We start from the raw sequence: 14,168 nt of genomic DNA on the forward strand, positions 1-14,168 counted from the left end.
ATCCTTATCCAACGGTATCACATCAAAGTGGCCTTTCTCAGCTAGCCAATTATCCACAAAGCTCTCCACAGAATCCCCCCAGCCCTGTTCTGGAATCCCACTCCAATGCTGCTCCATCCATCCCCCCTGATCCTGCTCTGGAATCCAGCTCAGATGCACTTCAGAATTCTACCTGATCCTGCTCTGGAATCCAGCTCAGATGCACTTCAGAATTCTATCTGATCCTGATCTGGAATCCAGCTCAGATACACTTCAGAATTCTACCTGATCCTGATCTGGAACCGTGCCCTGGTCTGGAACCCTGCCCTACATCCCTTCTGGAATCCCACACATGCCCTGCTCTGCACCTGTGGCCAAGCAATTGGTTTCTCTGCCTGTTTCTGCAGAATGAGAGGATCCGTGAGATTCCAGCAGGGATCACGCGCCAGGATTCACCTGCATGGAGGTGACCCAGAGCTGGATCTGCCGCTGTGTCAGGTCCCACGTGTGGCGTGAGGGGCACAGGAGATGGACACCGCTCACCCCAGGGTTCGTGTGGCAGAGAGGGTTTTATTTTCCACTCCCTCCTTTGCACAGAGCGTTTGAAAAGCCCGGTCTGGATGCTCTCATTGGTTTGTACTCCACGCCCCTTCGGGTCCTGGGCCACTGAAATGCCTGCAGGCTTGTGAGAGACCAAATTGGCCAAAGCCCTTGTCACTGAGCCCAGGGCTGGCAACGTAACACCAGCACCTCACCCTTTATTTTCTATAAATTGTGATTTGCATTATAGCTGCAGCTTTTATGTCCAGGACCTGCTAGGGGACAGCTCAGGTAAATGTGCCCCAGGCATTAGGCCTATAGGTTACAGATCACAACTTATTTGTAAAAACAACAAACCATTTAAGCCTTGAAGAAAATAAAACATCTGTAAGATGTTTTATTAAATAAAAAGTCTGTAAGAACGAGAATCATTCAACCCTTATTAAAGAAAAAAAATAAAAAACAACCCAAAACCTAGGAAACAATCCGTAGACAAGGAAAACAGTTTGTAAACAGGGAGATAATTGGTAAACAGATGAATCTTTCTGCGAACTGCAGTCCCAGATTTCCGCGAGGCTGTCATCAGTCTCTGATCACGCGGCTCTGTGCCTGCTCAGGGTTCATCAGGAGGGCCCTGTCAGGGTGCAGTGCGGGCTGCATGCAGCTGGCAGGTGCCCACCGTGTCCCTCTGTCTGTGAATGTCCCCAGCCCCAGGCAATGAGATCCCAGGGACCTCCCCATGGTTTGGTGAGGAGGTCTCGTGCCTTTACCTTGGGTTTGGGCAGCTGAACACCACATGACTGCATTGATGAGGAGTGATTCAGCATAACTGGGTTCTGGGATTTTCCTAACACTGTTCAGCGATTTAATGTGTATATAGCTTTAGCTGTTTTACTCTGTAAGGTCTCACCACATTCCTCCCTTTTGTTTATGAACTGTGCCTTTTCAGGCACCGTGTGCTCTCTCCACCATTGCTGGTCCAGTTGGTAAATGAGGGATGCTGGTTTGGTGTGATACACCCCAGAGCTGTAGAAACTGCCTGGTTTTCTGTGAAGTGTGTGCAGGCCCATCATCGGTTTTGATGGTCTGAGGAATGCCCAAGGCTGCCAAAGCTGATTGCCAGTGTGCCATGGCACCCTGTCCCCTTTCCCCTGCGTGCACTGTAGCCCATACTGATGAGGAAAAGGTGTCCAATTGAGACATGGGTGCATTTTAAACAGCCAAATTCAGGCATGCGTGTGACATCAGCGTGCCAGATTTGCACAGCACGCAGTCCATGAGGGTTCACTGTCACCTGCAATGGTGCAGCGTGACCTTGACAGCACAGATGCCAACAATATTACAAACATCTGTGTTTGACAGCTGAAATTGCTGTTGGAAAGCTCGAGCATCTTGGTGGAAAAAACTGTGCAATGCCTTTGCTTGTGCCAGCACATCTGGCTGTGGTGCTGTCCCAGCAGGGTCAGCCAGCAGATCTGCTCTGGCCTTGCCCTCTGTGATAGAACCTGGTAAATTTGTGTGGCTCCTGATGTGGAGGATGTAGTACAGGTAAGTCCTGGCCTGGATGGTTGGACGTGGGAATTTTAGCAATTTAAACAGTGGTGCATTGTCAATTTCTTTCAGTGGTGCTTGGTCTAACCTGTGTGCAATGTCAGCCACGTATGCAGAATCAGTTATGACATTTAGGGGAGCGTCCTGGTTTGGGGCAAATTTGGGAGAAAACCTCCAAAGGGAGCCCCTCCAGAAAGCAAATCCACATGGTCTCTCCCCAAACCAGTTCAGGAAGGATTCCTCAGAGAGAAGTGGAAAGAACCTGTTTATTTAACAGGCACAGCACCCCCCAGCACACAAAATGAACAATACCAGGTGACACCACTCTGTCACCGCTCTGAAAAAAGATGACAAATTCAGAAAGTCTCTCTTGGAGGTGGTCGCTCTGTTATCAGTCCGTCCTGTGCTGGGGTAGCTGCTGCAGGCCACAAGGTGCAAACTCTCGGTGCTCCCAGGTCCCAGTCCGCAGCAGGTTCAACCTGGTTCAAAAAAGGAAAGGAGAAACAGTCCAGGAAGAAATTTGGACTGTTTAGCTAAACTAGCTAATGAGCAGAAGCAAAAAGCAAGAGCAAAGCAGGAGCAAAGCAGAAGCAAGAGCAAGAGCAAAGCAAAAAGCCAAGCAAAAAGCAAAAGCAGCACCGTGCACTGCCCTGTCTGTGTGTCCTGCCAGCCATGGGGGAGTGACTGATAACAAAACCCAAACAAAACTTTCACTCTTCAGAGCCAGTCTGGAAGGCACAGAACATGATATCCAGCATAAACAGAACACACGGATGGGGATACAGGCATCATAACGTCCCCCTAGGACAATCCTGCACCCAAAATTCTGTCCTCCACCCACTGATGCATCCTGAGTCCTGTCCTGCACCCCGAGTCCCGTCCTGTACCCAAATTCTGTGCTGTCCCATACCCCAAACCCAAAGCTGCCCCCAAACCCCAACCCCACCTGGTCAATAGACTTACCTGTTCCCCTCTTTGGTGGAGGACTGTGATAGAACCAAGACTTTGAGATTCTCCCTGACATGACAAGATGGATCTATTGGCTGGACCACGAAGGTTTTGTCTCTCCATTGGTAGCTATTCCCCCCCTTTCTCTTTCTCTCTCTCTCTCTATCCTTTATTCTCCTTTCTAATCCTTCTATCACATCTGCTGTGGGCACTCAATAAAAGGTGCATTTGTTTTGATTAATACTGAAATCCCCTTCCATGTTGCTTTTGCACTCTGGGATCAGTTAATGAACCATCATGACCCCTGCTTGTACGAGTGGATCATGACACCATCCTGGTGGTCGTGGTGCCAACCATTGTCCCTGCTGGCCATCCTGGTGGCTGTGCTGGCCCTGCCATGGTCCCTGTTGACCATCCTGTCCCATCATTGTCCCTGCTGGCCATCCTGGTGGCTGTGCTGGCCCTACCATGGTCCCTGTTGACCATCCTGTCCCATCATTGTCCCCGCTGGCCATCCTGGTGCTGGCCCTACCATGGTCCCTGTTGACCATCCTGTCCCATCATTGTCCCCGCTGGCCATCCTGGTGCTGGCCCTACCATGGTCCCTGTTGACCATCCTGTCCCATCATTGTCCCTGCTGGCCATCCCGGTGGCTGTGCTGGCCCTGCCATGGTCCCTGTTGACCATCCTGTCCCATCATTGTCCCTGCTGGCCATCCTGGTGGCTGTGCTGGCCCTACCATGGTCCCTGTTGACCATCCTGTCCCATCATTGTCCCTGCTGGCCATCCTGGTGGCTGTGCTGGCCCTACCATGGTCCCTGTTGACCATCCTGGTGACTGCATAGGCCCCACCATAGTCCCCACTGGCCATCATGGTCCCACCACCGTCCCTGTTGGCCATTCTGGTGGCCCCAATGGTCCTGCTATCATCCACGCTGGTGGCCACAGTGTCCCCTACATTGTCCCTGGAACAGGCAGCCCAGCCAGTACATCCTGCTGCCCGCCAAGGTGGGGCTGGGGTGGTGGCCATGGGGACATGGAAGTGGTCAAGAGGGTGGTTGTGAACATGGGGAGATGATGGTGACCATCAGGAGATGGTGGTCAAGGGGATGGTGGTGGCCATGGAAGGGTTGAACACAGAGGCCAGTGGGATGCTGGTGGCCATGGAAGGGTTGGCCACAGAGGCCACTACCATGGTGGTGGCCATGGAGGGGTTGGGCATAGACTGGTGGCCACAGGGGAACGGTGGTGGCCACGGGCAGCATTGACCATAGAGCTGGTGGCCAGTGGGACTGTGGTGCCACAGGGTGGTGGCCATGGGGCCAGAGTGGTGGCCATGGATGGGATTTGGCCCCAGGTGGCCCACGGACTGGTGGCCCCAGTGGCCCATGGCTCATCTTGCCCCTGCAGGACGAGAATGGCCACACTCTATCGGACGAGGACATCGCGGCTGAGGCTGACACCTTCATGTTTGAGGGTGAGCACGAGCTCCCAGGTGCCATTGGGAAGGAGCCACTCCAGTGTCCCCTCACTCACCCAATGTCCCCACAGGCCATGACACCACAGCCAGTGGCCTGCCATGGCTCTTCTACAACCTGGCCAGCCATCCTGAGCACCAGGAGCGATGCCGCCAGGAGGTCCAGGAGCTTCTGGCTGGCCGGGACACTGCAGACATTGAATGGTGAGATGTCCCCAGGGCCTCCCCCCCGGTCATGTGGCTTGGGGACATGGTGCCACCCCTGCTTGTCCCCAGGGAGGACCTGTCCCAGCTGCCCTTCACCACCATGTGCATCAAGGAGAGCCTGCGGCTGCACCCTCCTGTCACTGCTGTGTCCCGGCGCTGCACTGAGGACACCCCCTGCGTGATGGCCGTGTCATCCCCAAGGGTATGGCATGGCCAGGGTGTCCCCAGTGTCACCACCCACCCTCATCTGCTGTCCCTAAAGCGGCCATTCCCATCCCACCAGGGGTCATCTGCCTGATGAGCATCTACGGGACCCACCACAACCCAGACCTCTGGCCCGAGCCTGAGGTAGGGCCACCCTATGAGGTGTACCTGTCACCATGGTGGTGACAGCTGTGTTCCCTCGGTGTGACTGTGTCGGTGTCACCCCAGGTGTTCAATCCTCTGAGGTTCAGTCCGGAGAACAGCAAGGGACGGTCCCCGTCGTCCTTCATCCCCTTCTCTGCTGGCCCCAGGTATGTGCTGGAGTGGGGACAGGAGTGTCCCCAAGTGTCACCCCTGTTCCTGGCTGAGTTCACAGTGGGGTGACAGTGACAGTGGGGATCTGGTGGCAGGAACTGCATCGGGCAGAGCTTTGCCATGGCTGAGATGAAGGTGGTAGTGGCATTGACACTGTCCCGGTTCGTGCTGCGGAGGGACAACATGAGGCCACCCCCGCGCCGCAAGCCCGAGCTGATCCTGCGTGCCGAGGACGGGCTCTGGCTGCTGCTGGAGCCACTGGTGGGAGTGGCCTGAGTGACACGGGTCACCAGGACATGGGGACATCCCGCAAGGCAGGTGTCACAGCCAGGGGAGGAGCAGGGAATAAATGGTAGCATGAAAGGGACATTTTCATGGTGGTGGTGGGGATGTGTTGTCCTTGGCCATCGGACACTCCATGGCACGGACATGTCAACCCATGGACTTGTCCCTTAGCCACTTGTGTCACCATCCATGGCCATGTCCCCCATGTCACCATCTATATCTGTGACACCCCCCCATGCCCAATATCACCATCCACAGCCACGTCCTCACCCATGTCCTTGTCCATGTCCCCATCCCCACCATGTCCCCCAATGTCACCATCCATGTCTTAGCTGAATGTCTTTATTTTACCCCAATGTTGGGTGAAGGATGAAGAAAAATGAAAGAAAATAAAGGCCAAAATAAAAGCATTTACGTGTCCATGCTGGCTGAGTATCCATGTGCCTGGGTGAGTAGAAAGGACCTTTTTTAAGAGGAGTTTCCACTCCATTGTCTTCAAAATCCTGGTTTTTTGCTCCAGTCCATCACCATTTGGCTGTGGAAGATGCCTGCGGGCCAGAGAGAATTACAATCATGGAATGATTCAGGTTGGAAAAGACCTCCAACACCATTTGGAATTCCTGGATGCCACCCGAAGCCATGATTGGATGCAAAAGGTGAGACTTTTTTTGGTGTCAAAAGTAAAAAGATGTGCTGTCCCCTGTGAAACTCTGACGTCGGTTTGCATCCCAATGGATTTCTCTCTGGCTGCATCCAAGTGCCCAAGGGGAGCCAGGGAGATGTGGAGACCACCAGCCAGGTGTCTTCCCAACATGGACCACCAGGGCCATGGATGGCCAAGCCTCTGCCCAGCGAGGGTCACTGTGGACCATCCAGTGGGGGCCCTTCAGCGGGGGATGGAGTTGAAGCAGCCCTCAAAGCTCTTCCTGTCACTGTAGGCCACAAAACAACACGAGCGCACACACCGCTGCTCTCGAGGGGAAGAAAGGGGAAGTTTATTTTCTGACTCCAACATTTATAGTTTTCTGAAAGTGACAGTGGATTGGAGGGTGACAGTGCCACCTCTCCAGTGACACTGGACAAACCAACAGTCCATCAAATTTTTCTTCTTCTATAAAAGAATGCAAAACAGTAAGTTATTTACGGGAAGTGTGTGAGAAAGTTTGTTACAGGAATGTAAACATCAGAAGACTTAGAAAATCTTAAAAAATCAAGGCGGCACTCTTCCTGCACACAGGGCACTTGTAGGGCATCCCTTACTGCTGCCTCCCTTGGTGCTGGGTCACGGCAGAGTCCTGGGAGAAGCTCTTCCCACACTTGGGACACTGTCAGGGCCTCTCCCCAGTGTGGATCCGCTGGTGGGTGAGGAGGGTGGAGTTTTTCCTAAAGCCCTTCCCGCAGTCAGGGCAGCAGAAGGGCCCCTACTCTGTGTGAATCTGCTGATGCTTGAGGAGACGGTATCGACTCTGAAACCTCTCCCCGCACTCACAGCACTCATAGGGCCTCTCCCCAGTGTGGATCCTCTGGTGGGCACTCAGGCTGGAGCTCTGGCCGAAGCTCTTCCCACATTCTCCACACTGGTAAGGCCTCTCCCCAGTGTGGATCCTCTGGTGCAGAATGAGCCCAGTGCTCTGCTTGAAGCTCTTCCCACATTCCCCACACTTGTAGGGCCTGTCCCCAGTGTGGATCCTCTGGTGGACACTCAGGCTGGAGGGCTCGATGAAGCCTTTCCCACATTCCCCGCACTTGTAGGGCCTGTCCCCAGTGTGGATCCTCTGGTGGGCAATCAGATGGCAGCTCTGCTTAAAGCTTTTCCCGCACTCCCCGCACTTGTAGGGCCTCTCCCCAGTGTGGATCCTCTGGTGCATCATCAGGCTGGAGTTCTCGATGAAGCTCTTCCCACATTCTGAGCACGTGTAGGGGCACTCCCCAGTGTGCATGGTCTGGTGGATGATCAGGCGGGTGCTGTCACGGAAGCCCTTCCCACACTCCCCACACACAAAGGGTCGTATCCCAGTGTGGGTCATCTGGTGGAGTTTCAGGCTGGAGCTCCTCCTGAAGGCCTTCCCACATTCTCCACATTTATAGGGCCGTTCGTTGGTGTGGATCCTCCGGTGGGCGATCAGGTTGGAGCTGATCCTGAAGCTCTGCCCGCATTCCCTACACTCGTGGGGCCGCTCCCCAGTGTGGGTCCTCTGGTGGACAATCAGGTGGGAGCTGACCCTGAAGTTCTTCCCACATTCCCCACACTCATAGGGCCGTTCCCCGGTGTGAATCCTCTGGTGGAGGAGCAGGCGGTAGCTCGTGAGGAAACTCTTCCCACATTCCAAGCATTGGTGGGGCTTCTTGCCATCATCAAGCTGCTCATTGACCACCAGCTCAGAGCTCTGGCCAGATCTCTGGCTGCCTTCCTGGCCCAGGGTGGGTCTTTCCTCCTCAGATCCCTGTGATCTGCGTTTGCAGCCCCTCCTTGTGTGGGATCTCCGGGACTTTTCCTCCCCGTTGGATTCCTGTGCCCCGGAGCCACTCCAAACGGCCTCAGCCACCAGGTTCTGCTGTGGGGATTTGTCCTCCCTGCTCTCCATGCTCAGCTCCTTCCCTGGGGGAGGAAGGACAAGGAGAGGATGGGATTTGCCTCCGTGCCACAGGGAAGGGGAAGGAGATCCCCCCAGTGCATCCCTGGCTGGACAGCATCAGCAGTGGGGCTGTCCTGCAGCCGGGGGCCGTGCTGGGCTGGGAGATGGAGCAGGAGAGAGGGGGAAAGGGGCACTGACTTCCTCCTCACCTGCCTGGGTGTCCTGGGGCATCTTCTTCCTCCTCGCAGCCTCCTCCTGTATCCAGATGAGGTTTGGGAATGGGAAATCCTGGTTTAGGGAAAAAACAAGATGTGAGTGCATTGGCTTTGAAGATGGCCAAGTCCATCTCTAGAAGCCACCGGGTGTCTGGTGGCCAGAAAAACCTCCAAAAATCAGGAATTCCAAAAACCTCTCCCAGGAGTTCCCTGTTTCCAGTGTCCTGACTTTGGGGTTTGGGGGTCCCTCTTCTCAGAGCTGCTGGGGGGCCCCTGGGTCCTGGGCATTCCCCCTCTCCTGGGTTCTGCTTACACAGGCTGAGGGTCTTTTGAGGGTCCCAGGGATGAAGTTATGATGCTCCTATCCCCATTTGTCTGAAATAAGTTTTGCACCTTTAACACTGGTTCTGAGAGCAGAGAGGGAGGAAGAGGAAGCACGGAGTTTGTTTTCAGAACCTCTTTCACTCCTCCACATTCCTGCTCTTCTGTTGTCTGCAGATGGACAGACAGCAGGACAGAGCCCTCCTTTGCTTTTAGTTAGTTTGAGCTCGCTGAGGCAGAGAAGTTCCCTGGACTGTGGTTTTTGGTTTTTCCTTTTTTTTGGACCTGTCTAAACCTGCTCTGGACTGAACACCCAGAAGAGCACCAGGTGCTCACACCTGAGCCCCACCAGGGCTGGGCCACGGCATTTCCAGCACCTGAGAGACTGATAAGAGACTGATAAGAGCCCAGCTACAGCCCATGGAGGGACTTTGTGAGTTTGTCATCTCTTTTGGAGCAGCAAGAGGTTTTATTGTTTAATAGTGGTCATTTTTTGGGCTGGTGAGTGCTTTGCCTGTTAAATACACAGTTTTTTCCACTTCTCTCCAAGGAAATCTTTTTCCACAACCAGAAGAGGGAGGGGCCGCTTGACTTTGCTCTTCTACAGGAAACATCTTTAGAGGTTTTTCCTCCCAAAATTGCCCTAAACCAGGACATTGGCTTTGAAGGTCCCACTGGCCAAGTCCATCTCTAGAGGTCACCGGGTGTCTGGTGGCCAGAAATAGCTCCAAAAATCAGGAATTCCAAAAACCTCTCCCAGAAGTTCCCTGTTTCCAGTGTCATTATTTTGGGGTTTGGGGGTCCCTGTTCTCAGAGCTGCTGATGGGACTGTGGGTCTGGGCATTCCCTCCTCTCCCAGGTCCTGCTCAGGCATGCTGAGGGGGTTTTGGAGGCCTCATCCTCGCCTGATTCTGTGGAAATTGCTTTTGTGATTCATGCCAATTGGCAATGGAATCAGCAAATGCTTCTACCTGCTGTGTCCAAAATAGGCACAAAGAGAGGTTTTGAAACTTTCTGACCAAACAGCCAAATAAAGCACCAAAACCAAAGAAGTATAGTAGAGCAAAAGAGATGAGGTAGCAAGATGGCTGATGGCTGATGCTTAGAATAAAATAGAGGAAGTTGGGGTAAAGCTAACAGATATTGCAACAAAGCAGTTAAAAGCTTATGTAAAATAAAAAGCTTGATGCACTTGACAAAATCATGTAGCAGACACCAGTGTAAGGCCTCCCTCCAGACGACCACAGGAAGGACAGGAATCAATGGCCACCTGGAAAGATTATTAAATTGCTCTCAGCTTATTGATATTTTGCTGATTTGGACCAACCAAGCACATTAGAAAATGCTTTGTAGGCTTAAAAACAGTATATACACTTTACTGAACTGTGTGTGCTGTGAGTGGAGCGGTGACTCCCCGGCCACCCAGCGCTGCTTGCTTGCTTTAAAATAAAAGGTATAGAAATAAAATTCAGATTGGCTATTGAAACTTTATATCAGGTGTTCCAGGGTCCCCTTTCTCCAGCATCCCTCCACTCCAGACACTCAGCGCTTCCCCTGCTGCCCTCTGCACCCCTGAGAGATCCAAAAATATCCCCTCATCTGCTATACCAAAAATACCTCTCTCAGTGACACCAAAATATATCTGGGACTCGACTCCTGTGAAAAACGCCAATCACTTGTTTTTAAAATTTTAAAAGTTTAATAGTAATGAAATGGTTATAAAAATAGTAATACAATTAGAGTAATAGTAATTTGGACAATTTGAATTAGGACAGTACGAGACAACAAATACAGAGAGTTACAGACGTCCAGGTACCTTTTTCTGGGCAGCACGAGCCCGAAAAAGGACCCACGTTAACAAAGGATTAACCCTTAAAAACAATAACCTGTTGCATATTCATACACCTCATACATGATGCATAAATTCCATTCAAACACAGGATTCTGCCTGGTCATCACCAACTTCTTCCTTCTTATCCTAACAGCGCCTTCGAGGCAGGAAGAAGTTCGTTTCTTCTGATAAGAGGGCAATAAATTCTTTTTCTCTCAAAGATTTAGGTGTCCTGTGGCTGCTATCTGGTGCGAGTGCCTCATTCCTTTCTTTAAAAAAAACCCCCACTAACATAAATCTTATTTTAACCACAGAAGTTACCTTTTAATTACAAGACTACATTTATTACTAAAATGTTAATACAGCACTACTAATCAATACATCAAAATACATAAGGTAATTGTGGGAATCCATAAAATTAGAGGGTTTTGGGAAAGCTGGAAAAGGCAGGCCTCAGATACAGCAGAACTGTGAGTAGAGATAAAGCATCAGTCAGGAGTTAAATCAGCAGAAAAATTATTTAAACTGTAGAAAAAGCAAGGGCAAATAGAACAATGGCCAATGTTTTAACGTTTGTCTGAATAGCTCTCTAAGCTGCAGACAGTTTATCTAGCAAGATATTAGGAAGGTTAAAGCTTAATAATGGAGCTCTGTGCGTTGTGTTTTAAGGCTTACAAGTAGATATTGTATTCGAAATAAGCAAGCATTGTTTAAACCAACGGTACGTGTGCTTATAGTGGTTGGATAGAACTACTGCCAATGTGCTTTTGCTTTGTGGGATTGGTCAAGAAGCTTATAAAGTAAGTTGTAACATTAAGTTTTTTGGCCTGCTGCCTGGGATATGAGCTGCTGGCATCTTCCCATTGTCATCACCATGTAATGAGACTGATGCTGGAAAAGAAAACAGCTCGGAGCGCTTTCCACAGCAGCCCCGTCTCGTTCGCGTCTGTAAATAACCCCCCCTTGCCGGCGTCAAAAAATATCTGCGTAAAACCACATAATATGCACTTTTCACAACTCCGGAATCGGCAGGGTCCAAACCCCAGCAAAATCTCCCTCTCCCCGCCGAAAAAACCCTCCCGGAGCTGCCGCGATGGACTCGGGGCGCGCTCCCCCTCCGCGCTCACCTGCGGGATGCGGGGCGATGCGGGATGCGGGGCGATGCGGGATGCGGGGCAATGCGGGATGCGGGCTCGCCGAGGAGCCCCGCAATGCTCCCTCCCCTGCTGCTGCTGCTGCTGCTGCTGCTGCTCGAGCTGCTCCCCTTCGTGCTCCTCCTGTTCCTGCTCCTCCCCTTCCCCTCTCCCTGCCCTTCCTCCCGCCCCGGAGCCTCCTTTCGCACCCGCTCGGCCCCACGGCCGCAGCAGCGCCGGCTCTGGGGCGTTGGGGAGGATGGAACAGGAAAGCCTTACAAATATGATTGCCTGGGAAAGGATTTTGGGAATATGGAAGCTATAAGCGAGATGGAAATGAAATCAGGCTTTGAGATTCCTCAGTTACTGAACAGCGGGAAAACAACGGTGTGGATGGGCTGAAGGTAAATCAAATCCACTTTTGATGGAACAACACCCTCTGCTGGCAGACAGGCCCAAGGGTCAGAGCAGACCCTGCAGAAGGGGCCCAAAGAGGAGATTATAGGGTTTAAAATATAGCACAGTATGGTAATGTAGTGATTCTTCTAGGCTGTACTGAAATGCTATAGGATTTGTATATTGTACTGGATTGGTTGGTGAGAATCAGAATATTCAACACAGAAGATTTACTGTATTGGAACGGGAACTTCGCTGTCTTAGCTCTTACCTCTCTTACTCTTGCTCTTACCTCTTGCCTTTGATGCTCTTACCCCTTTTACTCTCTTATGCTTTTACTCTCTCACCCTCTCATCCTCTCTCCCCCTCTCTTCTCTCGGGCCTGCTCCGAGCTGTGGCTGCAGCTCCCAGCAGGGCCCTGTGCAATAAACCCCAAATCCCAACCTGCACCCAGGCCCTGTGCAATAAACCCCAAATCCCAGCAGGGCCCTGTACAATAAACCCCAAATCCCAGCAGGCCCCTGCACCCAGGCCCTGTGCAATAAACCCCAAATCCCAGCAGGGCCCTGTACAATAAACCCCAAATCCCAGCAGGGCCCCACACCCAGGCCCTGTGCAATAAACCCCAAATCCCAGCAGGCCCCTGCACCCAGGCCCTGTGCAATAAACCCCAAATCCCAGCAGGGCCCTGCCCCCAGGCCCTGTGCAATAAACCCCAAATCCCAAAAGGACCCTGCACCCAGGCCCTGTGCAATAAACCCCAAATCCCAAAAGGCCCCCGCGCCCAGGCCCTGTGCAATAAACCCCAAATCCCAAAAGGCCCCTGCGCCCAGGCCCTGTGCAATAAACCCCAAATCCCAGCAGGGCCCTGCACCCAGGCCCTGTGCAATAAACCCCAAATCCCAAAAGGCCCCTGCACCCAGGCCCTGTGCAATAAACCCCAAATCCCAGCAGGGCCCTGTGCAATGAACCCCAAATCCCAGCAGGGCCCTGCCCCCAGGCCCTGTGCAATAAACCCCAAATCCCAAAAGGACCCTGCACCCAGGCCCTGTGCAATAAACCCCAAATCCCAAAAGGCCCCCGCGCCCAGGCCCTGTGCAATAAACCCCAAATCCCAAAAGGCCCCTGCGCCCAGGCCCTGTGCAATAAACCCCAAATCCCAGCAGGGCCCTGCACCCAGGCCCTCTGCAATAAACCCCAAATCCCAAAAGGCCCCCGCGCCCAGGCCCTGTGCAATAAACCCCAAATCCCAGCAGGGCCCTGCCCCCAGGCCCTGTGCAATAAACCCCAAATCCCAAAAGGCCCCCGCGCCCAGGCCCTGTGCAATAAACCCCAAATCCCAAAAGGCCCCTGCGCCCAGGCCCTGTGCAATAAACCCCAAATCCCAGCAGGGCCCTGCACCCAGGCCCTCTGCAATAAACCCCAAATCCCAGCAGGGCCCTGCTCCCAGGCCCTCTGCAATAAACCCCAAATCCCAGCAGGGCTCTGCACCCAGGCCCTGTGCAATAAACCCCAAATCCCCCCCTGCACCCAGGCCCTGTGCAATAAACCCCAAATCCCAGCAGGGCTCTGCACCCAGGCCCTGTGCAATAAACCCCAAATCCCAACAGGGCCCTGTGCCCAGGCCCTGTGCAATAAACCCCAAATCCCAAAAGGCCCCTGCACCCAGGCCCTGTGCAATAAACCCCAAATCCCAAAAGGCCCCTGCACCCAGGCCCTGTGCAATAAACCCCAAATCCCAAAAGGCCCCTGCACCCAGGCCCTCTGCAATAAACCCCAAATCCCAGCAGGGCCCTGCACCCAGACCCTGTGCAATAAACCCCAAATCCCAGCAGGGCCCTGCACCCAGGCCCTGTGCAATAAACCCCAAATCCCAGCAGGGCCCTGTGCAATAAACCCCAAATCCCAAAAGGCCCCTGCACCCAGGCCCTGTGCAATAAACCCCAATTTCCACGCCCTGGCTGCGGGGATCTCTCGTCTCCGTCCATCCTGACCGTGCCACCCCCTCCAATCCCACACTGGGGCAGGGGGAGAAACCCCCAGGAGCCCCCAGCGATGGGCAGGGGGCTCAGGGCTCGGTGCTCAAGAGGTCTTTGTAGTTTTCTTGTTATGTCTAGGCTCTGAAGGAGGGTTTGTCGTTGTTGTGAAACCAAGATTTGTCAGGACCTAGGACATCCCTCTGGCTGTCCT

At 53.0% G+C, this 14,168-nt stretch overlaps 2 protein-coding genes across 2 annotated transcripts; one reads left to right on the forward strand and one right to left on the reverse strand.

Moving 5' to 3' along the window:
* Positions 1-2,318: 2,318 nt before the first annotated feature.
* LOC143696363 (uncharacterized) lies at positions 2,319-11,715 on the reverse strand. The gene is made up of 4 exons (XM_077192507.1): positions 11,577-11,715; positions 8,292-8,370; positions 3,034-8,105; positions 2,319-2,549 (listed from the first exon to the last, which is right to left on the reverse strand). Exons 2-3 carry the CDS (start codon positions 8,311-8,313, stop codon positions 6,928-6,930), a joined length of 1,200 nt encoding a protein of 399 aa, XP_077048622.1. The 5' UTR covers positions 8,314-8,370; positions 11,577-11,715; the 3' UTR covers positions 2,319-2,549; positions 3,034-6,927.
* LOC129133882 (cytochrome P450 4F4-like) lies at positions 4,113-5,497 on the forward strand. Its single transcript, XM_077192522.1, is given in 8 exon segments — positions 4,113-4,189; positions 4,257-4,495; positions 4,570-4,699; positions 4,772-4,869; positions 4,872-4,904; positions 4,986-5,050; positions 5,135-5,217; positions 5,317-5,497. Coding segments are annotated over 8 exon segments (906 nt in total).
* Positions 11,716-14,168: the final 2,453 nt, after the last annotated feature.

The sequence above is a fragment of the Agelaius phoeniceus genome, chromosome 34, assembly GCF_051311805.1.
Source record: "Agelaius phoeniceus isolate bAgePho1 chromosome 34, bAgePho1.hap1, whole genome shotgun sequence".
In the NCBI taxonomy this organism is placed as follows: Eukaryota; Metazoa; Chordata; class Aves; order Passeriformes; family Icteridae; genus Agelaius; species Agelaius phoeniceus.